Here is a 21,842-nt window from a genome sequence, read left to right as displayed (position 1 = left end):
ACAATAAGTCGAAAATGAAAACCTGTTGAAGAATGATGAACAGGTTCGATGGCCTCCTGAGATAGCAATTTCCAAACTGCTTGCAACAGATGCTGACTGGTCATAAAATCCTGAGGAGGACAGAAGGAAACAGGAGAAGGAGATACGGGAGGTGGGGAAAGAAAGGGGACCACAAATCCTTCTGATAAAACCTAAATAACCCATTGGTCCTCGATGAAGGAACACCAGAGATGAATAAAATTGGCAAGCCAAGCTTCCACTGGACCAGAACCAACTGGGTAGTCACAGGTACTGTTGGCGACTTGAGGTGCATCATCAATAAAAACAATGAGAAGAGGTGCTCTGTGAAGAAGGGACAGGTAAAGGTTGGAAAGGGGAAGAATGGGAAACAGTAATAGGTGTCATTTGGGGTTTGACTGAAACAAACATGCAACAATATTGATAAGGGTAGATTGGAATTGGACTGATGCCACACATGGCTCTAGTGTTTCTGGGATTGTGTCAAAAATGTATTGCTGCAGAAATGGGGCCATAGATAAATTCCAAAGATAAGTCGATGGTAAATGGACCCAAGCCAAAATCGCATCATGACCTAGAACTTCCCATCAACAGAGAAACCATTTATGCAAAGCCAGAGTTGAAGGTGACAAATCAGCTAGTGTGGAAGAGAGAAGGGAAAGGGTATCACCAGAAAACCACTAAGATTTCTGTGGAGAACCTCAGAGAGGAAGTGCAGAGAAGAAAGATACTATAAAAAGAGTTGTAAGGGTAATATGTAGGCGAGAATACTGGGCATGGGTAAGACTGATAAGTGATTTGGGAGGTGCCCCCCAAACAGGTAATATGAAACCATATTCCATTATCCATAGTAGGGCAGGAAAATATATCTTTTATTATAAGTATGCAAAAAATGTAGCTTCAGAAGCTTTGTGAACAGTCAATAGACACTCGTGAATTTCACAAATCACAGCAAAACATTCCAGTAGAAGATTGTTTGTTTGTTTTGAATGAGGGCTATCTGTGCTAGCTGTCCCTAATTTAGCAGTGTAAGACTAGAGGAAAGGCAGCTAGTCATCACCACCCACCACCAACTCTTGGACTACTCTTTTACCAACAAATAGTGGGATTGACCATTACGTTATAATGCCCCCATGGCTGAAAGGGCTAGCATATTTGGTGTGATGGGGATTCGAACCCGCAACCCGCAGATTGCGAGTCAAGCGCCCTAACCACCTGGCCATGCCGGGCCTACAGTAGAAGAAAGTATGTAAGTAACTTAATACAACCAAACATATGAGACCAAATAAGAATAATGAAAAAAAAGCTTTATGTCAGTCAATACTTGTATAATAATTCTGTTAATTTTTCTTTGAATGCATTAGGGAAAATGGATTATATAAACTTCCTGCATCCAATCTTAGCATAGCATGTACATCTGGACATTTGCTAAATATATATATGGGAAATTAAGTGTTATTCATAGTATTTATTTTGTCAATACCACACATCTTGGCTTTCTAAGTTCACAAAAATAAACTAACATGACATTTCTCTGAGCTTGAACTTATTTATAAACCTAGGTAAGCAATGGTTCAAGTTAGTATGTATAAACAGTTTATCTGTTATAAAAATATATGCTGATTTCATTAAAAGTAAAATATAAAAATTTTAAAATTTAATGAAACAGGCCTGAACAAAAAAAAGTTAACTTACATGTTGACTGTTCTAATTCACTAACTTCTTTGCTTTCAACAAGGTTACTAACAGAAGCAATGCTGACAATGTACCACACACCAGCAACTAAGTTACTTATTTCAGATGATGTAGCATTCACTATTCCTAAAATAAGAGAAAAATTCTATAATGTTTTTTCTGGAACCAGTATGGGTTATATCTGCAATACTCAATCTTATATATATACAGGTAACCTTAAAGATGAAATCATAAGGATAATAACTGCAGTAGCCAGAGAAAGTTACAGAGTTAAATTGAATTTATCAAACTCTGACTAAGTTTGATTAAGAAAAAGAGTCTGGACATGATAAAGACAAAATGAAAAAACAATCTTTATTCTCAACAGAAACAATCAAAAGCAAATGAGTGCACTGGATGATGAGCAGTATTTCTAGTCAACAGAGAGATTTTAATTATCTGTCTTTTTGTGAAGAGATTCTTTTGTAGACTAATATAGTACAATATTATATACACAAAAACAATAACATGCTATTTACATCACTGTTGATTATTCCAAAAATAAAATACAGGAGGATATATCCTTAAGGCATCACATAACCCATCAGTGGAAAAGATCACAGCCCTTCTTTACATAGCATATCTTACTACATAGCAATCTTTCCCACAAGAAGGGCATGTGACACCATAAGAGAATTAACCAGAATAATAGGTAACTAGGTTGATAGCCATAAAGTTCATTCCATGACCAATGCTCATCTGCTAAAATGACACACATGGCTAGAAACATGTATACCTGAAAGATTTTAAAACTTTTAGGTGAATGTTCAATACTCATTTGACTCAAGTAAAAAAGCAGAAAATTCCAAATATGTTTTGCATACCACATATATAATAGAATGTTCAATTATAAAAAATTCCTATTAATCATGTAGTGGTTGCAGAAGAATTGTAAAAACAAGAAATGCAAAAGTATCAAATAAATATAATTTCTGAAAAAAAAACATTCCAAAAACACTCTTAATTCAAATATGATACAACTCTTTAAGTATTATATGTTTCCTACAGTTTCACTCATCAATGATCATACACAGAAAAATAGCGAAGGTTAATCAAACTGCATAAGAATTATGTTCCAAGTCCTATGCTACCATGGAAAAACCTTCCTCCATCATCAAAAATGTTCAATCTGTTAGTCATTATTATGTGATACCAAATTTCCATTGTAACAAGCATTTACATGGTCAGTCTTAGAATCATATATTTTGACAACCCTTGCAAAGTAAAAACACAAAAGTCCATTGAAACTGCATCAGGGAACTTGACAGATGTATGTTTGAATGGGATTGCTGTGATTCCAATTTCTCCAGACATCTTTCTCATAAAAACAGCCATTTATTGGTTTTGAGGTATGGATAAAAACTTGTGAGTTTTCATCAACTACATATCCTTTTTTATCATCTTGTTTAAGATACTAGATGATATGAGCTACGAGCTTCATCATAACGGCATTTTGGATTGACGAGATCTCTTTTTGTAACTATAGACTTCATTTTGCTCTGCATTGGTTTGGGGTGTGATTTTGAAGTTTACTTCTGTCTTAAACACACTGTTATATATGTTTTTCCTCTTTCAAAGAGAACAACAAAGGTTCTCTTTTACAAGACATTGTGCCCTTTGGCTCTATATTCTTTATTCTCACTACATGAACATCTTTCCTCAGAAAGTACTGTGACATACAGACCCCAACTACATCTGTACCCAAGCAGTATTACATAGACAAATGTTCAGAGATTTGCCATGAACCAAATAAAAAAGGTGTTAATCCTGCACCTCCTGTCACCATTAATTGTATCCATATATAAACTTGGATGCTGTTCATACAGTATAACGTTCATTAAGAAATTAGATCACAATAGTAGTAGTAGTAGTCATCAAAGAAAATTCTGTTCTATCAAAATGGAAGAAACAAACAACCATGAAAGAATAGCAATACACTTTAAATCACATAGAGGGTCTAAGAAATGAAATAATCTTTCATACAGAAATATAAAGACAGATTTTTGTTTTTATGTGCATATGTATTTCATATAATCTTTAACAATGCTTTAAAATGAAGCAATGTTTCTAATCTAATATTTACCATGTCTAACACTATTTTACAGTACGAAACTTTCTGAAAGACTTTTACTAATATTACAACACAAATGACTGGTGTTTTTTACTGATTAGCACTTTCACTTGTACAAGGGTGGCTGGACACTATTAGAAACTATACCTAATAATGGATTGGGCCACCTTTCACCTGAATAACAGCCATAATATGGCATGACATAGAACTTACAAGGTGCTGGAAGCTGTCGTGAGGGATTTTTCCCATTCAGTCATTAATATTGTATGCAATTTATAGAGTGAGATAGGTAGAAGATAGTGATGGTAAATGTGTTTTTCACATTCATCTGACAGATGCTCAATTGGATTGAGATCTGGAGATTGTGGTGGCCATAGGAAATGTCTGAAGCCTCTGTCATGTTTCTCATAACATGGGTACACAATTTGGGCACTTGGATGGAAACACTGTCATCTTGAAAGTAGCTGTCTCCATCAGGATACACATGATTCATCACTGGATATACCTAATAAGGTAGAATGCATTCATTCTACCTTATAAAGGAATTAAGGGACCTAGGGTATTCCAGGAAAACATGCCCTAAATTATGACTCCATTACCAGTGGTCTGGACAGTTAGGGCCACATAAGAGAGGTGAGTTATTCTTGAGGTTTTTTCCAAATCTGCCCTCTTCAACCTGTGCAAAAAAGGGTAAAGTATATTTCATTGGACTGCATCACCTTTCACCAGTCCTTATTAATCCAATGTCTACGCACTTTAAACAATTCAATGCATTTTTTTCTTGTTGGTAACCGAGGCCAGTGGTTTGTGCAACAGTCTACTACTGCCATAATTCATTTGTTGAAACATTCTTCACAAGGTATGGCTGGAGATGGGTATGGATTGCCCTTTACTAAAGGTCTGTTAGTTGGTGTATTGTTTAATGATCATTGGACTTTATCATCCTGTCTAAATACCTTTCTCCTTATTCTGTGATTATGTGTTTGCAGCCACAGTTCCTCCTTGCATCAAACATTTTATTCAACCTCTTCCATTCCTGATAAACTAAATTGACTGATATCTTAGAGCAGCCTACCAATGGACACAGTCTTGGTCACTGTGGCACCTGCTAGATATGCCCTCACTATTATGCCTCTTTTGAATGCTGCAATATCTTTGCCTTTCCACATATCTATTAAAATGACTACAAATGTTTTTTTTCCAGTTACTTATAGTGCTGCAGGGATCACCTGACACATCATGTAGCTAACCTAATTTGAATCTGCAGTTTAGGTGAGGCTGAAGTTTGAAAGGGTACATATTTCCTAATAATAGCTAGCCCCTGTAACTGTATTTGTATATAGTACATATTTGTGGTGCTCAGTCAACTGTTGTAAGAAAAAAACAATTTTTTTTTATTGCATGTACTTTATCTTATATCATACATTGTATTTTTTGTGCAAAACTATACAATGGGCTAGCTGTAGGAATTGAACCTCAGATTTTATCATTATAAGTCCGTAAACTTAACTTTGTGTCACTGGGGAACTTCCACGAACCATCGTTAATATTTCACAATATTTTGCCTACACTTATGCACATTAAACTGCTTGATAGTTTAATTAATTTTTCCAATACCACTTTCTTTTACTTTAGAATGCAAGTAAAATTTTGTATTCAACTTATTTATAGCAAGTTATTATCAAGTATTTTGCACAGAAGCAGTGCTAGAAAACCTTTACTGCTGGTCTTGAATGATTTAATTTTATTACATAATTTCAAAACTAGATTTAAAAGTTTATAGCATAACTTCTGATAGTTTGAATTCTTTTTTTCTAATTTTATATTAAACAAAAACAAATTTGAGCTTTATCACTTTTTTGAGGTAATTCAACTAAAAAATAACAAATGTAATTTTCTCAAAATATTTCTTAATTGGTTTACTTTAATATTTTTAATACAATTACAAAGCATCTCCATCAAACTGCTAATTTTCATGCTCTTTCAAATTTTATCATGCATACTTGTTAAAATTATTGTCCATTCTAAAAGAAAAGCTACTGCATTATAAATAGACTGCAACATACCTACTTCTCTCAAAAAGTTAGAATAAGCTGGCCTGTAATGAACTATATAGTGGTCCACTAAGGAGTTTGATGGGGCAATCCACTTTAAAATTATTGTAGAGTTACTAGCTTTCACAGTTTGAAGTTTTTCTGGTGGTTTGGGATCTACAAATTGTGTATAAATACAAAATATTGCAATTAGTAGTCATTAAAATACAAAACTTTTTAACATAAAATAAAAATATTCAGAAAAAATTTAAAGTTTTATAATATAAATGCTCAAGATTCATCACAAAGTTATGTTGCATCAATCTACAAATTAAAATCAATAATCTAAAGAGAAAAATATATATGTGTCAGGAATATCAAATATTTTTGTTTTCAAAGTAGAAAAATAAAAACATACTGATGTGTGAAACAATCATGAAAGATCCTCCAGCTACAATAAAATGGCAAAAATTAAAAAATGAAGTTATTTGCTTTAATTATCAAACATAGAAACTACTCTTCATAAATTTGGTATAAAAAAAAATCGGAAAACATGCAAGAGTCATTCATCAAATGCAACAGCAGTGCTAGCACCTGGTGTTAAAGAATTAGACTACTTAATGAATGGGAATTTGTCTGTTTAAATAAAGATAAACTATACTTTTATCTCAAAATATACAGATCATTTTAATAAAATACTTCCAGTATAATCAAAGAATTTTAATACCATAGATACTTACAAACAGCCTGAAAATATGAATGAGGTTCACTTTTCAGTCCGTAACTCTGGGCATAGAGCTTAATCTCATATACTGCACCAGAATACAAGTTATTTAGTAACAGCCAGTGACTGTTAGTGATTTCTTCATTAGTGTGGCCAGTGTCATTACGAATGTATTCAACTACATATGAATCTTGCTGACTTACGACATCAGACTTCCAGGAAACGTTGAAGCCTGAAATAACTGGTTCTACAATTTTAATCACTGGAGGTGTGGGTCCTGAAATAATAAAAGCATTTAGAAGATAACAATACAATATACATCACTATGCATCAGGTATAGATTTCATTAAAAATGAATATTTATTAATAAAGTATTGTAATAGTCTTTCATTTGTTTTGATAATATTCCTTATATATTTACGGTGGTGAATGCTCAATGTTTTACAATCAAAAGAAAAATTTAATCTTTTGGTTCATGTCATTTCTCGTATAGAAATAACAATTAGGTTTACTCACATATGGAGATATGTGGTACATTTGAGTTATTTCTAAGTAGGTGCTTTCTAAAGAAAATATGTATATTTATGATTAAAATTAAACTACTGTGTACATATTTCATTTTAATTACACTTTAATGTAAACACATTGAACACGAATATGATCCATTACGATTTTTACAGTATCTTAGTTCTAACACTGTCAACAAATTGTATTAAATTAAGAAGAAAAATGATTTATTTTAAGGAAGTTAGGTGCTTACCTCCTCAAACATGACAGCTTTTCTTGTTTAGTGCTGCCCTCTATATGCAAACAGTTTTTGCTTGCCACTAGCCTTGAAACACCCTCCCACTCCATGCTTAATGTGGTTCTATTGCATCTCCTCATCTAAATAAGCATGTAGCAACCCTCCACCATTAGGAGTGCAACATACTCTCTTGATGCATGTTACACCCTCTATACTATTCAGCTTAACATTCACTTCGGAAATATATTTTCAATGTAGGAAAATATCAACTTCTGATATAGTACCTTACCTCTTCTCACATAATAGCTAGAATCTCACACTGAAGAGGTGGAGGAACCAATGCAAAAGTTACCTAGATCAACACCCTTCAGAAAGCATCCAAAGAATATTTGTGGAGTGTGACCTCAGTTGAGAGAGAAACACTCCCATGGGAGACCACCCCACATCTGTACCAGGTATACTCGTTGCCCAATGAGGTAGTAAGTGTCGCAAAAATGGGGGTAAATTAGCTGGAGTACATCCATGAATGTAGACATGTCCCTTGGTCCAGTTCAACACCCGGAAAATGACATCCAGGAGATAGCAGGGTGGAAGGTTCCCAACCAAATATAGTAATGGTGTAGAAAACCCAACAGACGTGCTCCACGGTATAGAATGGCCAGGGCACATCAGACTGTAATCTGCAGTAGGAGGAGAGTTTATACCAACTTCACCTCAAACCTACAAGACAAAAGGGAAGATATTCCATTCTGTCTGACAAGACAGAGCACATGTGCCAATTCCTCAACCAACACCAGCTACTCAGGAACCTGATATCTGAACGAAAGTAAGAAGAGAAATGCCCGTGTGACAGTTCACTCCCATCCAAAACCAACTGGACTTCTGATTATTAGTTCCAGCTCCACGCTCTAAACGTACAAGTCTCAACCAGTAAGTGTTATGTCAGAGGTACCCCAGCCAACCAGAGTACCTGTCAGTTAGTTCAGCTCCTTGCAATACCAAACACCCAAGCCTCAGCTTGATGGAGGAGGTACACCAGGGGTACCCCCCAACTAACTAATTCATTGTGTCTGTGGTAGGATAAGGGCTCCCAATGAACATATGTGAAGACCTATGTTGCCTGGTCCAGCTTGAATCCAAAACCTAATGTCTGGGAACTGACATCCAGGTGATGGTAGGATGATGGGTCCCAAAAGGACGGGTGAACTGCATTATGGTGGATCTACTCCAGTTTCTAAATCTGTGGTAGGATCTACCCCCACTAGCACACTACTGCCCTTCTATCTACTGAATGGGATTGACCAGATTCAGGAGGAAGCCTCCATGGTCCACCATCTCAGCAGCTAGAAACTGGTAAGTGGTAAGAACACGCATACTCCACTAGCAGAATGTATTTTATTGTATTGGGGAGTCCAGAGGAATGCTGACACTGGAAACTGTGCAATGGGTGACCACCAAAATCCTATTTCAAACAGCAGACTACCCTTGATTTTTTCAATCGAAGGATCAGCTGGGATGGGCAGCTGTCCCCTTCTGCTTTACTCAAGACAGTCCATGAGTCAGTGCAGTCTAGTACAGGCATAACTATCAAGCAATATACTATGAGGAAAATCTACTAGTAGTTTTGTAGAATAGAACACTCCAACTTAACCTGGAGAGAGATGTATATACTTGGACCAGCTCCTTGCTACACCAGCCTCCAAGTCTCAACCCATCAAAGGTGGTGTGCCAGGGATACCTCAGATGATATATATATATATATATATACTCTGATGATTATGTGGCTGATAACCAGTAAGTATTCCAGTACAGGCACCAGTTGCCACTGAGCCAAATCCACCAGCTATAAAGGACATGCTCCTGTAGGGAAAAAGAGACAAGGAGAAAAGCAAACTTAGTAATTCACAGTTGAACCATCAAGTGTAGAATGGCAACAGATGGAATACGATATCCGGATGAGGAAGAAACAGCCATATGATGTCGGTAATAGGAGATGAACGTGTTTGGTGTAGTCCACATGCCTGACTGGATGATCTCTTCTAAAGTAAGACAAAAAAATTGTAAGATGTTGAATCTGGCGAGATGATACCTGGAAAAGATGCTGGGAATTGGAAGATAGGGATGTATCTGCCAGTTGAAAAATCCAACCTTTGAGAGTAGAAGGTTATGGAGAGAGGATGGTGTCCAAGGAATGAATAACTGGGAGCGAAACCCAAGGAAGGAAGCCATCTGGGCAATATAATAACAAGGAGTATGAACTGGACAGAGAAGTCTATCTTGATCAGAATGGTAGTATAAATGGGAAATGGATGGGAGGGAAATTGGCATAAAGAAAGAGTTGGCCTCACAAGCCGCCAATGTTTTGGGAAGGAAAGTACAATCTGGATAAAGGAGAACAGAGGTGTGGTGGTAAAGGGTACGTGAAACATTGATGGCAAATATATCTGACCTCCGATATCCACAGGCAAAAAGGATTAGGAAGTAGGTTTTATGGGAGAGGGAACAGGTAGCCAAAGGTTCAAAGGGAGGGAGGATAAGGGCACGGAGAATAATATTAATATCCCAATCCAGCAAAACAGTAAGGCAAGGAGGATGATCAATCTGGAAGGAATGCAACAAAAGGGAAATGGTAGGAGAGGAAAACATGGTGCAGTACCTTATAAAATGGAAGGTGTTAGATAAGGCTGTCTCAAATCCAGCAATAGAAGATACTGAGAACTTATGATCAAGTATCCAGGTAAGAAATTCTGAAACGTGAGGTACAGTCAATCAGGAAGGACAGAACCCATGGGCCAGAGACTATTGGTAAAAAACCCACTATTTTCTATGATAAACCATACGAGAGGAAGGGTGAGTGGACTTGGATAAAATGTATGCTACACATATGGATAATCCGGATCTCCTTGCGAGAGACTGGATAAAAGCCATGTGTGCAGATGAAGTGTGTGGAATGAAGGGTATAGAACCAGAGGCTGAGGTTGACAGAGGAAAAATGGTGAAAGAGGAAACAGTAAAGGAAAGTCAGTTGAAGGATGGTGAGAAGTGAGAACCAGAGCTGTGTTGGCCAGTAGGTGAATGAGAAATACCCAACACAGGGTGGACTGGATGATGGATATCATCCTGGGTTGAAGTTGGATTGGAGGATAGGTATATAGGTTAGTCCAATCCTGACTGAGAGCATCCACAGTTAATGTATGTGGATGAAGCACTGGAGAACAGAACAGAGGCAATTTTGAGTTGTTCTGAGCGGCAAATGCATTCATATAAGGAGTACTCCACTGTGTGCACAACCACTGGAAAATCTGGGGATCAAGGAACCACTCCCTGGGTAAGATCTGGTTTGAGAAAGATGATGCACAACAGGATTGTATGCACCTGAAACAAGGCACACAATGAGGCATATATGAAAAGCATGGGCCCAAAAAAGTAGTTTCAATGTTCGGAAACATAACTAACGGACTGGGTGCAACCCTGGTAATTGATGTATGAGATAACTGATGAATGGATCATGACGAATTTGCTCTGAACTGAGATAAGGAAATGATCCAAAGCTCGACAAACAGCCAGGAGTTCAAAGATGTTGATATGTAAAGTCACCTCAATCAGAGACCAATGACCTGAAACCTCCTGATGCTCCAAACTTGCCCCAACCCCTGAGTGATGCATATGTAAACAGGTGCAGCACAGGACAAGGAGGTAGAAGAGGAACATCCACTATGGTGTTGTCTCTGTGTAGTCACCATGTGAAATCGTTCAGTAGGGAAGGTGGGAGCTGGATAACGGAGTCTAAGGAATTCCTGGCAAGGTTCCATATATCATGCAGCATCCAATAAAGGGTGTACATGTGAGAACACTCTAAGAGAATAAGTGCTTCCATGGAAGTTCATGTCCCCAAAAGTGAAACAATCTCACATGAACTGAGAGTAGGAGAGGTAAGGGTCTTGGTGACTAAAAGCTTCATCAACTGTAGACAAAGGGGAGAAGGTTGATCCTGACTGAGGTAGGAGTTGAAAAATACTACAAAGTGGATCAGATATTGGGTAGGTACAAGGAAGGACTTCTCCACCTTGAAAATCCAACCAACACGTGCCGCTTCTTGCAAAAGCAACTGTGTGTGTGCATGTGTTCATGCACAATAGATTCTGAGAGAGCCAGTAGTAGTCAGTCTCCATGTAATGATGGAAGTGAAAGCCCCAAGTAGGGAGGAGTTGAGCAAAAGCCCTGACCACTTAACAAAACACATAAGGTGTCATAGCCAACCTGTAGGGCAATGCATGAAACTGGTGAACTTTTCCCCTGTGAATGAACCAAAGATACCATCTGGACTGTGGGGTAATTGGAATGTGGAAGTAAGAAGCTGAGACATCTGCCGTGGTCATCCACAGACCAGGAGTGAGAAAAGACTCCATGGTAAAACAGAGACGGTCTATAGAATAGTTGAGCTGAGACAAATCAATCAGTGGATATCAGTGCCCAGTCTTTTTGAGAACTACAAACAACCTGGAGTATAAACCTGATGAGGTTTGACTGACTGGTTCTATGGCATCCTTGAGTAGATTTTTGTTTTGTTTTTGATTATGCACAAAGCTACACAAGGGCTATCTGTGCTCTACACACCACGGGTATCGAAACCCGGTTTTTAGCGTTGTAGGTCCGTAGACATACCACTGTGCCACTGGGGGGCCCCTTGAGTAGAAGAGACTGGACTGCTGGCAAGTTATAGAATTATGACGAGGTGGGAAGGACACAGGAACTGGTGACAATGGGGAAGGACTGGATGAAGAGTTATTCAGATAGCACCTGCAGAACCCAAGGATCACAACTTAACTCGCATCATAGGTGAATGGATCTCGACAAGCATTCATCTATCCTGCTAGAACCCACAGGGTAGTCACCAGTACCATTTGCAGTGTGTGTTTCTGTGGTGAGAAATATGAGGATTCACTATCAAAACACTGGAGAGAAGAATAGGAAAAGGAGATGTGGGAGCAGGTGAAGGCTGAAATAACCTGGAAACCAAAGAAGAGATGGATGAATGTTATTGTTCAGACTCCAGGGACATCTCCAAAATGAGATATACATAAAAATTGTGCCATTCTGAGATCGTACAGATAGGTAACTGGTAGGTGCACTTGAGACAAAAATGTGTCCCTACCTAGGAGATACTGCAGCAGAGAAGCAAAGTTTGGAGGGAAAGGACAGATGAGGATAAACACACCAACATGAAAAATATAATGGTGCAGGTCTTCTCTAAAAACCCTGCAGGGGAACAGTGGATAGCCTCTGTTCTGAGAGGTGCATGGTAGACAGGCACCAAAGGATAGATGTCAGGGTCAGCCAGAATCTAGAAAACTGAGTCTGGGAGAACCTAACTGGAGAATCGTGGTTGGTCCCCACACTTGCGTCAAAGACGCTAACTGTTGAGAGTCTAGAAAAGGAAAGTCTGCTTGAAGATAAGCCGAAGCAAAAGGATCTGAAGATCAAGGAGGATGAAGCATGTTGGATCCTGGACATAACTGTGCTTGGAACAGGTCAGCATAGGCCCTGCTATCTGATGATGGAGGAAAAACAAAGTATTCTGATGAAAGAGTAGTGTGTAAAAGGGAAGATGCAGGGTCATACATGACAGGGGACACAGACAAAATGTAACATACATATAAAATAATGTCCAAAAAAGGTTGAGGGAGGCCTGGCAGCATCCACAGGAGGTGACACACGAGATTGCATGGTATAGGGTGGGGGAGGAAAAAGGCTCTACAAAACCTCACTGTCAAGATCAGGTTCATCCGGAAATGGAAGATCTTGTCCAGGTTCAGGAGAAGCCGGTTGTCTCATGTAGTGTTCAAGCTCCTGTTGAACTGAGGCCGAGACCTTGTAGCCTGAGAAATGACATTCAAAGTAGTAGTAGTCACGGCAGTAGTATTTGTGACATGAATTTCTGAATTCATGGATCAACTGAGAACAGTTCACCAAATTAAATAGTGCAGAAAAAAGGAGAGTTAAGTTTACTTTAACTCAAGTTGTAATTGAAATGCTGAACTATGTCAAATTACCACTATGAGAAACAATGCAAAAAAAAAAAAATTGAGAGAGTGCAAATGGAAAAAAAAGAAACATGAACAAAATTCAATAATATCTGAAGATGATAGTGCCTAAACGGGAAGTGACGGTAAATTTTAATAGTATAGAGACAGTTACCTGCATCAGGAAAGTATGTAGCACTCTTATTGGTGGAGGGTTGCTGGATGCTTATTTGCATGCAAAGATGCAGTAGAACCACGTTAAACTGGGGTAGGTGGGAGTTTTAAGGCTAGTGGTGAGTGAAAAATTTGTACATGTAGAGGGCAGCACTGAACAAGAGCAGGTAAGATACTATATCGGAATGTAAGTTTTACATGTTTTAATATTTGAGTAAAATGAATCAAATTTTTTAAAAAATGTGAAGCTTTTACCTTTAGCTTTTTTAAAATTAACATTACAGGTTATCACAGACTTTAATTTGGTGATTTTTCTATTGATTACTGTATACTAATGAAAAGTAATAGATAATAGATAAAGTAATGGATAATAGGTAAACACTAAAAGTCGTAATCAATTACAGCTGAGGGTTGATTTTCATTAGGTTGTGGAATAATATCTTTTCCTTTCTATTTCCTGGAGATCTAGTTTTGGTATGTTGGTTATGGATTTATGATAAGAATGATAAGCTTTAAATATTCTTTGAGCTGAATAATTCTCTTAAGCACTTTATTTTTGTTTGAGGATGTATATTTATTTCATAAGAATTTGTTGTAACTTGGTTTAATACATGTGTTTTAGAATATTTAACTGACACAGTGGTAATAGCCAAGACCAAATTGTACTGAGCAGTTTTACCCATGGTTAAGATTGGTAACTGATTTATGAAAACTGACTGAAAAACAGATGTTAGTTATTTACTAGAACAGTGGATACTACAATGTATTTTCCACCCATGAAAATTGATAGTGAAATGATTTTGTATTTCCCAGTTTGGAGGAAAAAATATTTATGTTAGCACTTGGCATGTGAAATTGTGAGTAGTTATGACTCAACCCAATCAAAATGGAGCACAGGGCAAATAAAATTAAAAGAGTGACTTTGTTATATGTACTGGGGTCTACTAACTTGTAGGTAAGAAAATCATTGGAATATACTAAATCATAGTACTTTTCAATGACTTCTCTTGGGGAATTTATAAAAAGTAGATTACTTGCATTTTAGAGCTGCAAAGTTTTGATATGCAGATGATTTATCATCCACAATGGGAGAGTCTTAGTCCTGAAGTCTTGTCCTCTAACCAGGTAAGTGAGCCTTCTTAAGAACCTGATGTCCAATAATTTAAAGTGAGTTCCGACCCATTATGATTGTTTCTTCTTTTCTTGTTTGGTGCAAGGCTATACAACAGGTTATCTACACCGTGTCTTTAACAAAGATAGAAACCAAAATGTAAAAACAACCTTGATGAACTAAATGGGCTCTTGTTTTTCATATGTTGAGTTAGAAAATGTTGAAGTGGTGAGTAAGCAGCAACTTTGTGATTGACTGAAAGTTTTTGGTTGTTCTGCTGAGGTTCAGTTACCATCAGGAAAAGAGAACTCCTAAAGGCCCACTTTTGAAAACTATTTAGCCTGTTTGAAGGAGCTTGTATGCTTTTAAAGAATCTGAGAAATATTTCTATTGGGTGACTTTATAGTTCTATTTTGGTTGGCTAGTCAAAGGTAATTAAGACTTTTTCCGTAAGTTGCTTATCTAAGTGTTTTGTGTCATTCTTCATTCTAATGTAGAGGCATATATCTTTTTTTTTAGGACGTGCAAATTGTAAACACTGGGTGTAAATATTGGTAGATCTCTAATTCATGCATAAGAAGTTTATCAGCAAATGTAAACAGTTATTTATAACTGATTGTCTTCAGAAGATAATTAAAACAGAAATAATTGGATACATAAACATATAAGACCCATGTGAGAAAATGCTAAATATGAAAGAAGAGCAAAATAACTGATAAAAGTTATGAATCATGGTTAACTGATTTTATTTCATAATACCTTTACTTCATACGAGCTGCCTGGTTGTATTTTTTTGGAGGTGGACAATATTTTGAAGTCTTTCTAAGATCTTTGAAAATCAAGATATAAACAAGTAAGATGAAAAGCTATTTATTTTTGAAGGTAAAATGATATTAAATTACATTTACATATTTCAAATATATTCTCATTTTAAAAGTGTTTTGGGAAACAATAATACCTTTTAATTATAAACTTAAGATCTGTTTGAAGCACATTATTTTATTCTTATGAATTTAAGATAACCTTAGAATAAGAATTCTTATTAACAAAACTTACTTGTAGTTTGATAAATCAGGCTTAGTTCACTATGAACACCTTTACTCACAGCAACCACATTAATTGAATATCTTCTTCCTGGTTGAAGGCTATTTATTTGATACAGTGTTTCTTGAATAGTAGCACCTTTTTTATCACCATTGAAAGCCTCAGTTTCTTGATAGTTTATCTGATGATAAAAAATAAAAAAGACTTGAAAATAAGTATTTCAAATGCCATAACCTAAATGTAAAAGAAATGGCTGTTATTTTAGGAATATTTTCAATTAAACATGTACATACCATAGAGTCAATAGACTCTATATGTAGGGATAGCCAAGGTACCCAACAAGCACAAAAACAAGGCAAGAAACTGTCACTAAGATACCAAACCAGAAAGTGACCAATCCACCAAACTGTTCATCTTTCCTCTTCTTGTTTCATTCAAGAACTCTACAACTACTTTATTATTAAGTAAGCTTGAACCTAAATGCACTCTGTGTGTTTCTTGGCAGTGAACAGTGTCATAACTAGTAGTAATTAAAAAAATAAAAATCATAATTCTAATGTAAACAATGTTATCATTACTCCTTGAAGTTAGCTTTCTTTTACAGAAATCTAGCATTCCTTTAAAAAGCTTAAGTACAGGGTGAAACAAGAATTACCAGCCAATAATAGATGAATGTTAGATTACTGTAAAATTGAGAATACTCAATGCTTTGTACACTATACAATCTGTGTCTTTAGGCAGCCAACCACTATATTATGAATGAACTGGAAGAGTAAAAAAAAAATCAATACATATAATATTAAATTTGGTTATATACATTCACAAAGTACACTAACTTTCATTCAGGGTAAAAACTCACAAAACAATTAACAAAAAACATTTTATAAATGTAAAATGAGGTAGGGATGACGGTACCAAAAACGATGCACACAAGAATGTAGGGATGATACAGCTATATGTAGACTATCTCTACCTAACTTTCAATATTAAAATTTAATGTTACACAGTAAAATGTGTACTTGACTTTAATATTATTACTGCAGTTGGAAGTTATATATTCCTTACTGTTGGTATGCAGTTTGTTTATCATAATATCATGGTCATGTCAGGGTAAGTATCAATGTAGTGTAACTAAGAGCCTAGGACATATGTACAAGGAAAACCAAGTTGAGTCAAACATGTCTTGATTTGTACAAATTCTCATTACGAGGTTGGGTTGAATTGATCAACCTCATAACCATTTTGTATTAGTGTATTTTACAGTGTTACATTAAATTTTAATATTGGAAGTCATGTGGGGATGATCTATGTATAGCTGTATCATTCCTACATTCTTGTGTGTATGTTTTTGGCACTGCCATCTCTACATCATTTTTAAAAAAATTGTTTTTTTATTTTGTATTATTGATAATTCTTAGTTCCTTTGCCTGAACAGTTTAACATTAAAAGTGTAAGCTAAATGGCTAAGGTTACTAGATTTCTAGAATGAAAATCTGGGGCTTTTTTTCCACAAGAAGTGACAGTGCAATAACTCTGAAAAAGTGTAAATTAGAAAAAGACACTTTTTACCAATTTCTAAATAATTTGATGTTTATTGCATCACATTTTGAAATCACAGACAAACAAAATTTGTTAATAACTTATCTAATTAAAAGAATAATAAATAAAATAAAAATTGTGCCTAAACCTACTCAAAAGAAAAATGTTACTTCTTAACAGGGGTGAAATTCTGCCAGTACTCACTGGTACTGAGTACCTGAGCTTATTTTTTAAGGTGGTATTAGTACTGGGACTTATTTGAGCTTCTTTGTCATTTTTTTATGTTCACACATAGATTTTTTTCCTTTCAAAAACAGGTCCACTTCACCCATTTGAGTACCTCTATTTTTTGAGAATTTCACCTCTGCTTTTTAATATTTTTTTTGCAGCCTTGCTGGTCTTAAAATCCCAATTTCTACAGTTGCCCTATGACATATTAGGCTAAGAATATGTAGCAGAAGGAAGGAAACACTGTGCTGTGTCATCTGGCTTTGTCAAGTTATTTTCCAAGTAACAATTAAAGGAGCCATGACATACCATACATATCAAACTGTCAATGAGGTATAAAGAAACTGGGACATTTTAATATTTTTACTTTTTCTGATTGAGACAGAAAAAATAAGGCTAAAAACTAGGACAAACAAGTTTTACTGAGATGTCCTATAAATTACAAAAAAATTACAATAGATAAAAGTAGTTTTTTTATCAAACAAAAATGTTTTCATAGTTTTATTAAATATTCACTTCAGTGATTAAATCAAATTTTGAGTTTAAGTAATGAACAAATGTTTTGTGTAAAACACAATTAAATATGAAGTCTACATGGAAGTGTAAGGGTTCTAAGAATTTCACATAAAAATAAAAAATACATCTTCATTACTGTAAACTGGTCATGTTATAAATACCAAATGTCTAAAAATATTGAAATTTTTTCAAAGCAGGATAACAACTACAAGAATTATGAAAAAACTTTTACTTTACTATGCTGACACTAATTAAGTTGTTACAGCTAACAGATATAATGAAAAGACAGTTTCTTCTTTCAACATATACTATTACATTCTAGAAAATTCATATTGCAATTAGACATCAAATTTCCAAAATCGCAATCATATTTCTTGAGTCTGTGAATCAAAACTCAAAAATGGAAAAAGGCGAAAAACAAAATAATTTTTTTTTTAACTGAAATGTAGGAACAAATATATGTAACAAGGAAAATGAAGTTTTAAAGTAATAATGCGTGTCTGAATATCTGAAAAATTATCATTCTTAACCTTATACAACCTCACAACCAAAATAGCTGCTTTATTATACTAAAAACGGACTTAAAGGATTCAGTCATTTCACACAGATATTTGTTTATCTATTAAGATAACTTATTGTATCTGGATATAACCACAAATATATTATTATTATGTTGAGTAAAAAATCAACAAAACTATGATGTAAAAATTCATCCTTTTCTGATCAGTCATAAACTATTAACACCTAACCAACAATATTATGCCTAGGAAATATAGCTAGTGAAGAAGTTGACAGATTGCTTTAAGTTAACTTGTATAGCTTGACAATGCTACTTTAATGCCAAATAATACAGATGTATTGTAAGTATTACTATATTTAGACTTTTTGTACCTTAACAAAGACTTGAACATAGCATTTAATTATCTTTTTTATCAGTCATTGTCTCTAGATGTGTGGCTTTACTGGCCTATGAGTCTGTACCTGTTTTTTTCAAGACTTTTTTCCATAATTATCCCACACCATGTTTATGTGGCAATCTTCCAATTAAGTCTAACAAGCAATGTTAAAACAATTTGTCTAACTTAGAAATACAGGCCAGACACTCTAAACATTACTGGCAAAGGTTGTGCTGATAAATGGTTTTGGATAAATGCCATTAACAAAAATTCTTTAAAGTGAGCTTAAAGATCAACAAAAGAATATAGAAACACTATACAAGAGAAATTTTCAGTACATTGTTTAACTTTCTGTACTAGAATTTCTGAACATAAAACTTCATTAATATAAGTAAAAATAAAATATATATGCAAAACGTTATAATCTGTGTGATGACAAATTACTTGACATTGTGCATTTGTGATCTAGCTAAGGGAGTATTTTTAATGACTTATCCTATTTTACAGTTATACATTTTGGTACAGGTATGAATGTTACTATCATGTTCAAATAATAATTTTGTTGACTCTTAATCTAGCCTTTCTGTTCAGTACATTACTAACTATGATTGGGCTACATGTTCTGTTGATATACCTTAAGCTTGGAATTTAAATAAAATAAACATTTGTAGCTGAAAAATAACTTACTAAGTGGAACTTAAGCCTAATACTTCATCAGAAATCAAGGACTGCTACTGCATACAAATAAGATTTAGAAAAAGTAAAAATTACTTAATGCTTTTGCACGAATAGAATTCACATGCAGCATGTAGAAAACGAAATCTTGCTTAAAATATCTTGTAAACTTTTCACCATAAATTACTTTTACTTTGAACTGAACACATCTAATAAATTCCATTTTTACTTGGCCTTTTGATAAAACTATTTTCAGTAAAGAGCCAGCAGAGAAAATACCAGAAAAGAGTCCTGGGTGCTTTTACTGTTTGGCTGCCATTCTACTAATATTTCTCCAGGGTTTCCCAGTGTTGCAACCAAATGTACAACAGGCAATGGTCCTAGAAAGCAAAAATTAAATTTACTGAAAATTAAACATAAATAAATATATTACACAAACTGTGCACAAATCCCATCATATTCCATAAACACACACACACACACACACACACACACACTATATATATATATATATATATAGAGAGAGAGAGAGAGTTATCAGAACTGTGCTCTTGATTTATAAGCACAATAAAGACACATAACATTGCTCATTAGATAAAATTATCATTAGCTTTGCACGTTTTTTGTTTAGTTGGAACATGTAGGTGAACATTATAAAATGAACAAAATCACAAAATTAGAAATTGTAAGAGTTTCAAGTGCTTCCAAACTCAGTGCTTTTGAAATATTAAGTGAGCCAATGGGGTATATTTTTGATACTAGGGTCAGATGAATATCATATATTCAACCTATATCACAAAATGATAAGTTTTCTGTACGGGCACATGGTTGTGCCTGCTGGTTTCAGTAGAAGCAATGTATTAAAATCTCAACATTTATCTATCCTCTGGCAATACATAATGGTCATGAGACCACATTATATTTTTTCATGGCAGTTTGTTAACATTTTAAGAAATACATATCAATACAGAAAAATTAACACTTTCACAATTGTTTCTGTAATTGATATACCAAAATAAGAATTTATTATTATTTTTCTTAGTTGAAACTCATATTACATTCACTGTAATTCACATTTCTATTGAATATTCAATCATACTAAAACTTTAGGATTTTTTCTCTAGTTTTTTTTGTTTTTTCATCCATTTTATGATTTTTATCAGACTAATAACAATCTACAGAAACAAAACATTCAAGAATGCTTAATACATGAGTAATATGGATGAAAAAATTTCACAATTCACATATAATCTAACAACCTCAGTGAAATAAACTAAAATTAAATGAGTATAAACACTATAAAGGTATTTCTATATGAATGTTTTTAAAGAAAACAACAAAACTTACTGGTGGTCACATTGCCTGTCACAGGCCAACTAGCAACAGAACCACTGATAGTCTTCACATCTACTTCGTAGGTTTGGCCAGGTTCTAATCCTTCAACAAACCTGGCTACTCTTTTCTCTTCTTTTTTAACAATCTTTCTCACTGAGTTTTTCAGCCCCATGGAAACCTGATAGCGATCAAATTCTGAAGGCAATGTGGGAGGTGACCACAAAACATCAACAGAGTAGGGTGTCAAAGTTTTCATTTCAAATGTGACATCAGATGGAGGAAGGGGAACTATATAAAACAATAAATAACTCAGAAATATATAAAATATAACCGAGAACAGATAGCTCAACACCTCTTCCTCTATTAATACCAATATTACTATGATATACCTTATATTCTTTTATAATAACTTCTAAGGGACAATAAGAGCTGTGACATAATCCTCCAATCATAAGTCTACTGTGGTGACATTGCATGTCATATTGCCAGGAATTCTTGCAAACCAAATATGTAGGTGTCAAGCATGTCACCTATGGCATCACCCATTGCATTATTGAATGATATTATAAAAAGCTTATAGATCAAGTTTTTTTTTTTTATAGAGTACTGTAAGAAAGTACTAGAGCAAATCCTGTTAAATACTGTACCTTTTATAGGGCTCTTATAGTGCAGCATTTATTACCTGTTCTGTATTCTGCTTCTGTTGATATGCTAACTTCATTCTCACTGATAGTCTGAACAGAAATATTGTAAGCTCTTCCAGGAACAAGTTCATTGAAGGCTGCTTGAGCAGGTCCTGGTGGTTCACCTCCTTTCTCTACATACAAAACTGACTGATCAGAATCTTCAGGCTTTATGCTTACACGGTATAAATTGAAAATACCAGGTGGATATGGTGGTTGCCACAACACAAGAAGGGTAGTTTCATTTCTAAACCACACAATGAATCTTCCTGGAGTGCTTGGTTCTAGAAACA

The 21,842-nt window shown here is 35.1% G+C and overlaps 1 protein-coding gene across 1 annotated transcript in view; it reads right to left on the bottom strand.

Annotated features, from left to right (window-relative positions):
* Positions 1 to 21,842, bottom strand: part of LOC106457894 (tyrosine-protein phosphatase 10D-like) — a gene marked incomplete at its 5' end in the record, with an annotated part of 116,982 nt that overhangs the window by 35,125 nt on the left and 60,015 nt on the right. Inside the window, 7 exons of the mRNA XM_022383962.1 lie at positions 1,714 to 1,839; positions 5,890 to 6,033; positions 6,597 to 6,857; positions 15,690 to 15,858; positions 19,811 to 19,911; positions 20,879 to 21,154; positions 21,549 to 21,833. Coding sequence (XP_022239670.1) covers positions 1,714 to 1,839; positions 5,890 to 6,033; positions 6,597 to 6,857; positions 15,690 to 15,858; positions 19,811 to 19,911; positions 20,879 to 21,154; positions 21,549 to 21,833 — 1,362 coding nt within the window. The remainder of the gene's footprint in view (positions 1 to 1,713; positions 1,840 to 5,889; positions 6,034 to 6,596; positions 6,858 to 15,689; positions 15,859 to 19,810; positions 19,912 to 20,878; positions 21,155 to 21,548; positions 21,834 to 21,842) is intronic.

Source organism: Limulus polyphemus, unplaced genomic scaffold, assembly GCF_000517525.1.
Source record: "Limulus polyphemus unplaced genomic scaffold, Limulus_polyphemus-2.1.2 Scaffold388, whole genome shotgun sequence".
Taxonomy (NCBI): domain Eukaryota; kingdom Metazoa; phylum Arthropoda; class Merostomata; order Xiphosura; family Limulidae; genus Limulus; species Limulus polyphemus.
The sequence above is the reverse complement of the archived record's forward strand: the minus strand, read 5'-3'. Positions and strand labels throughout refer to the sequence as shown.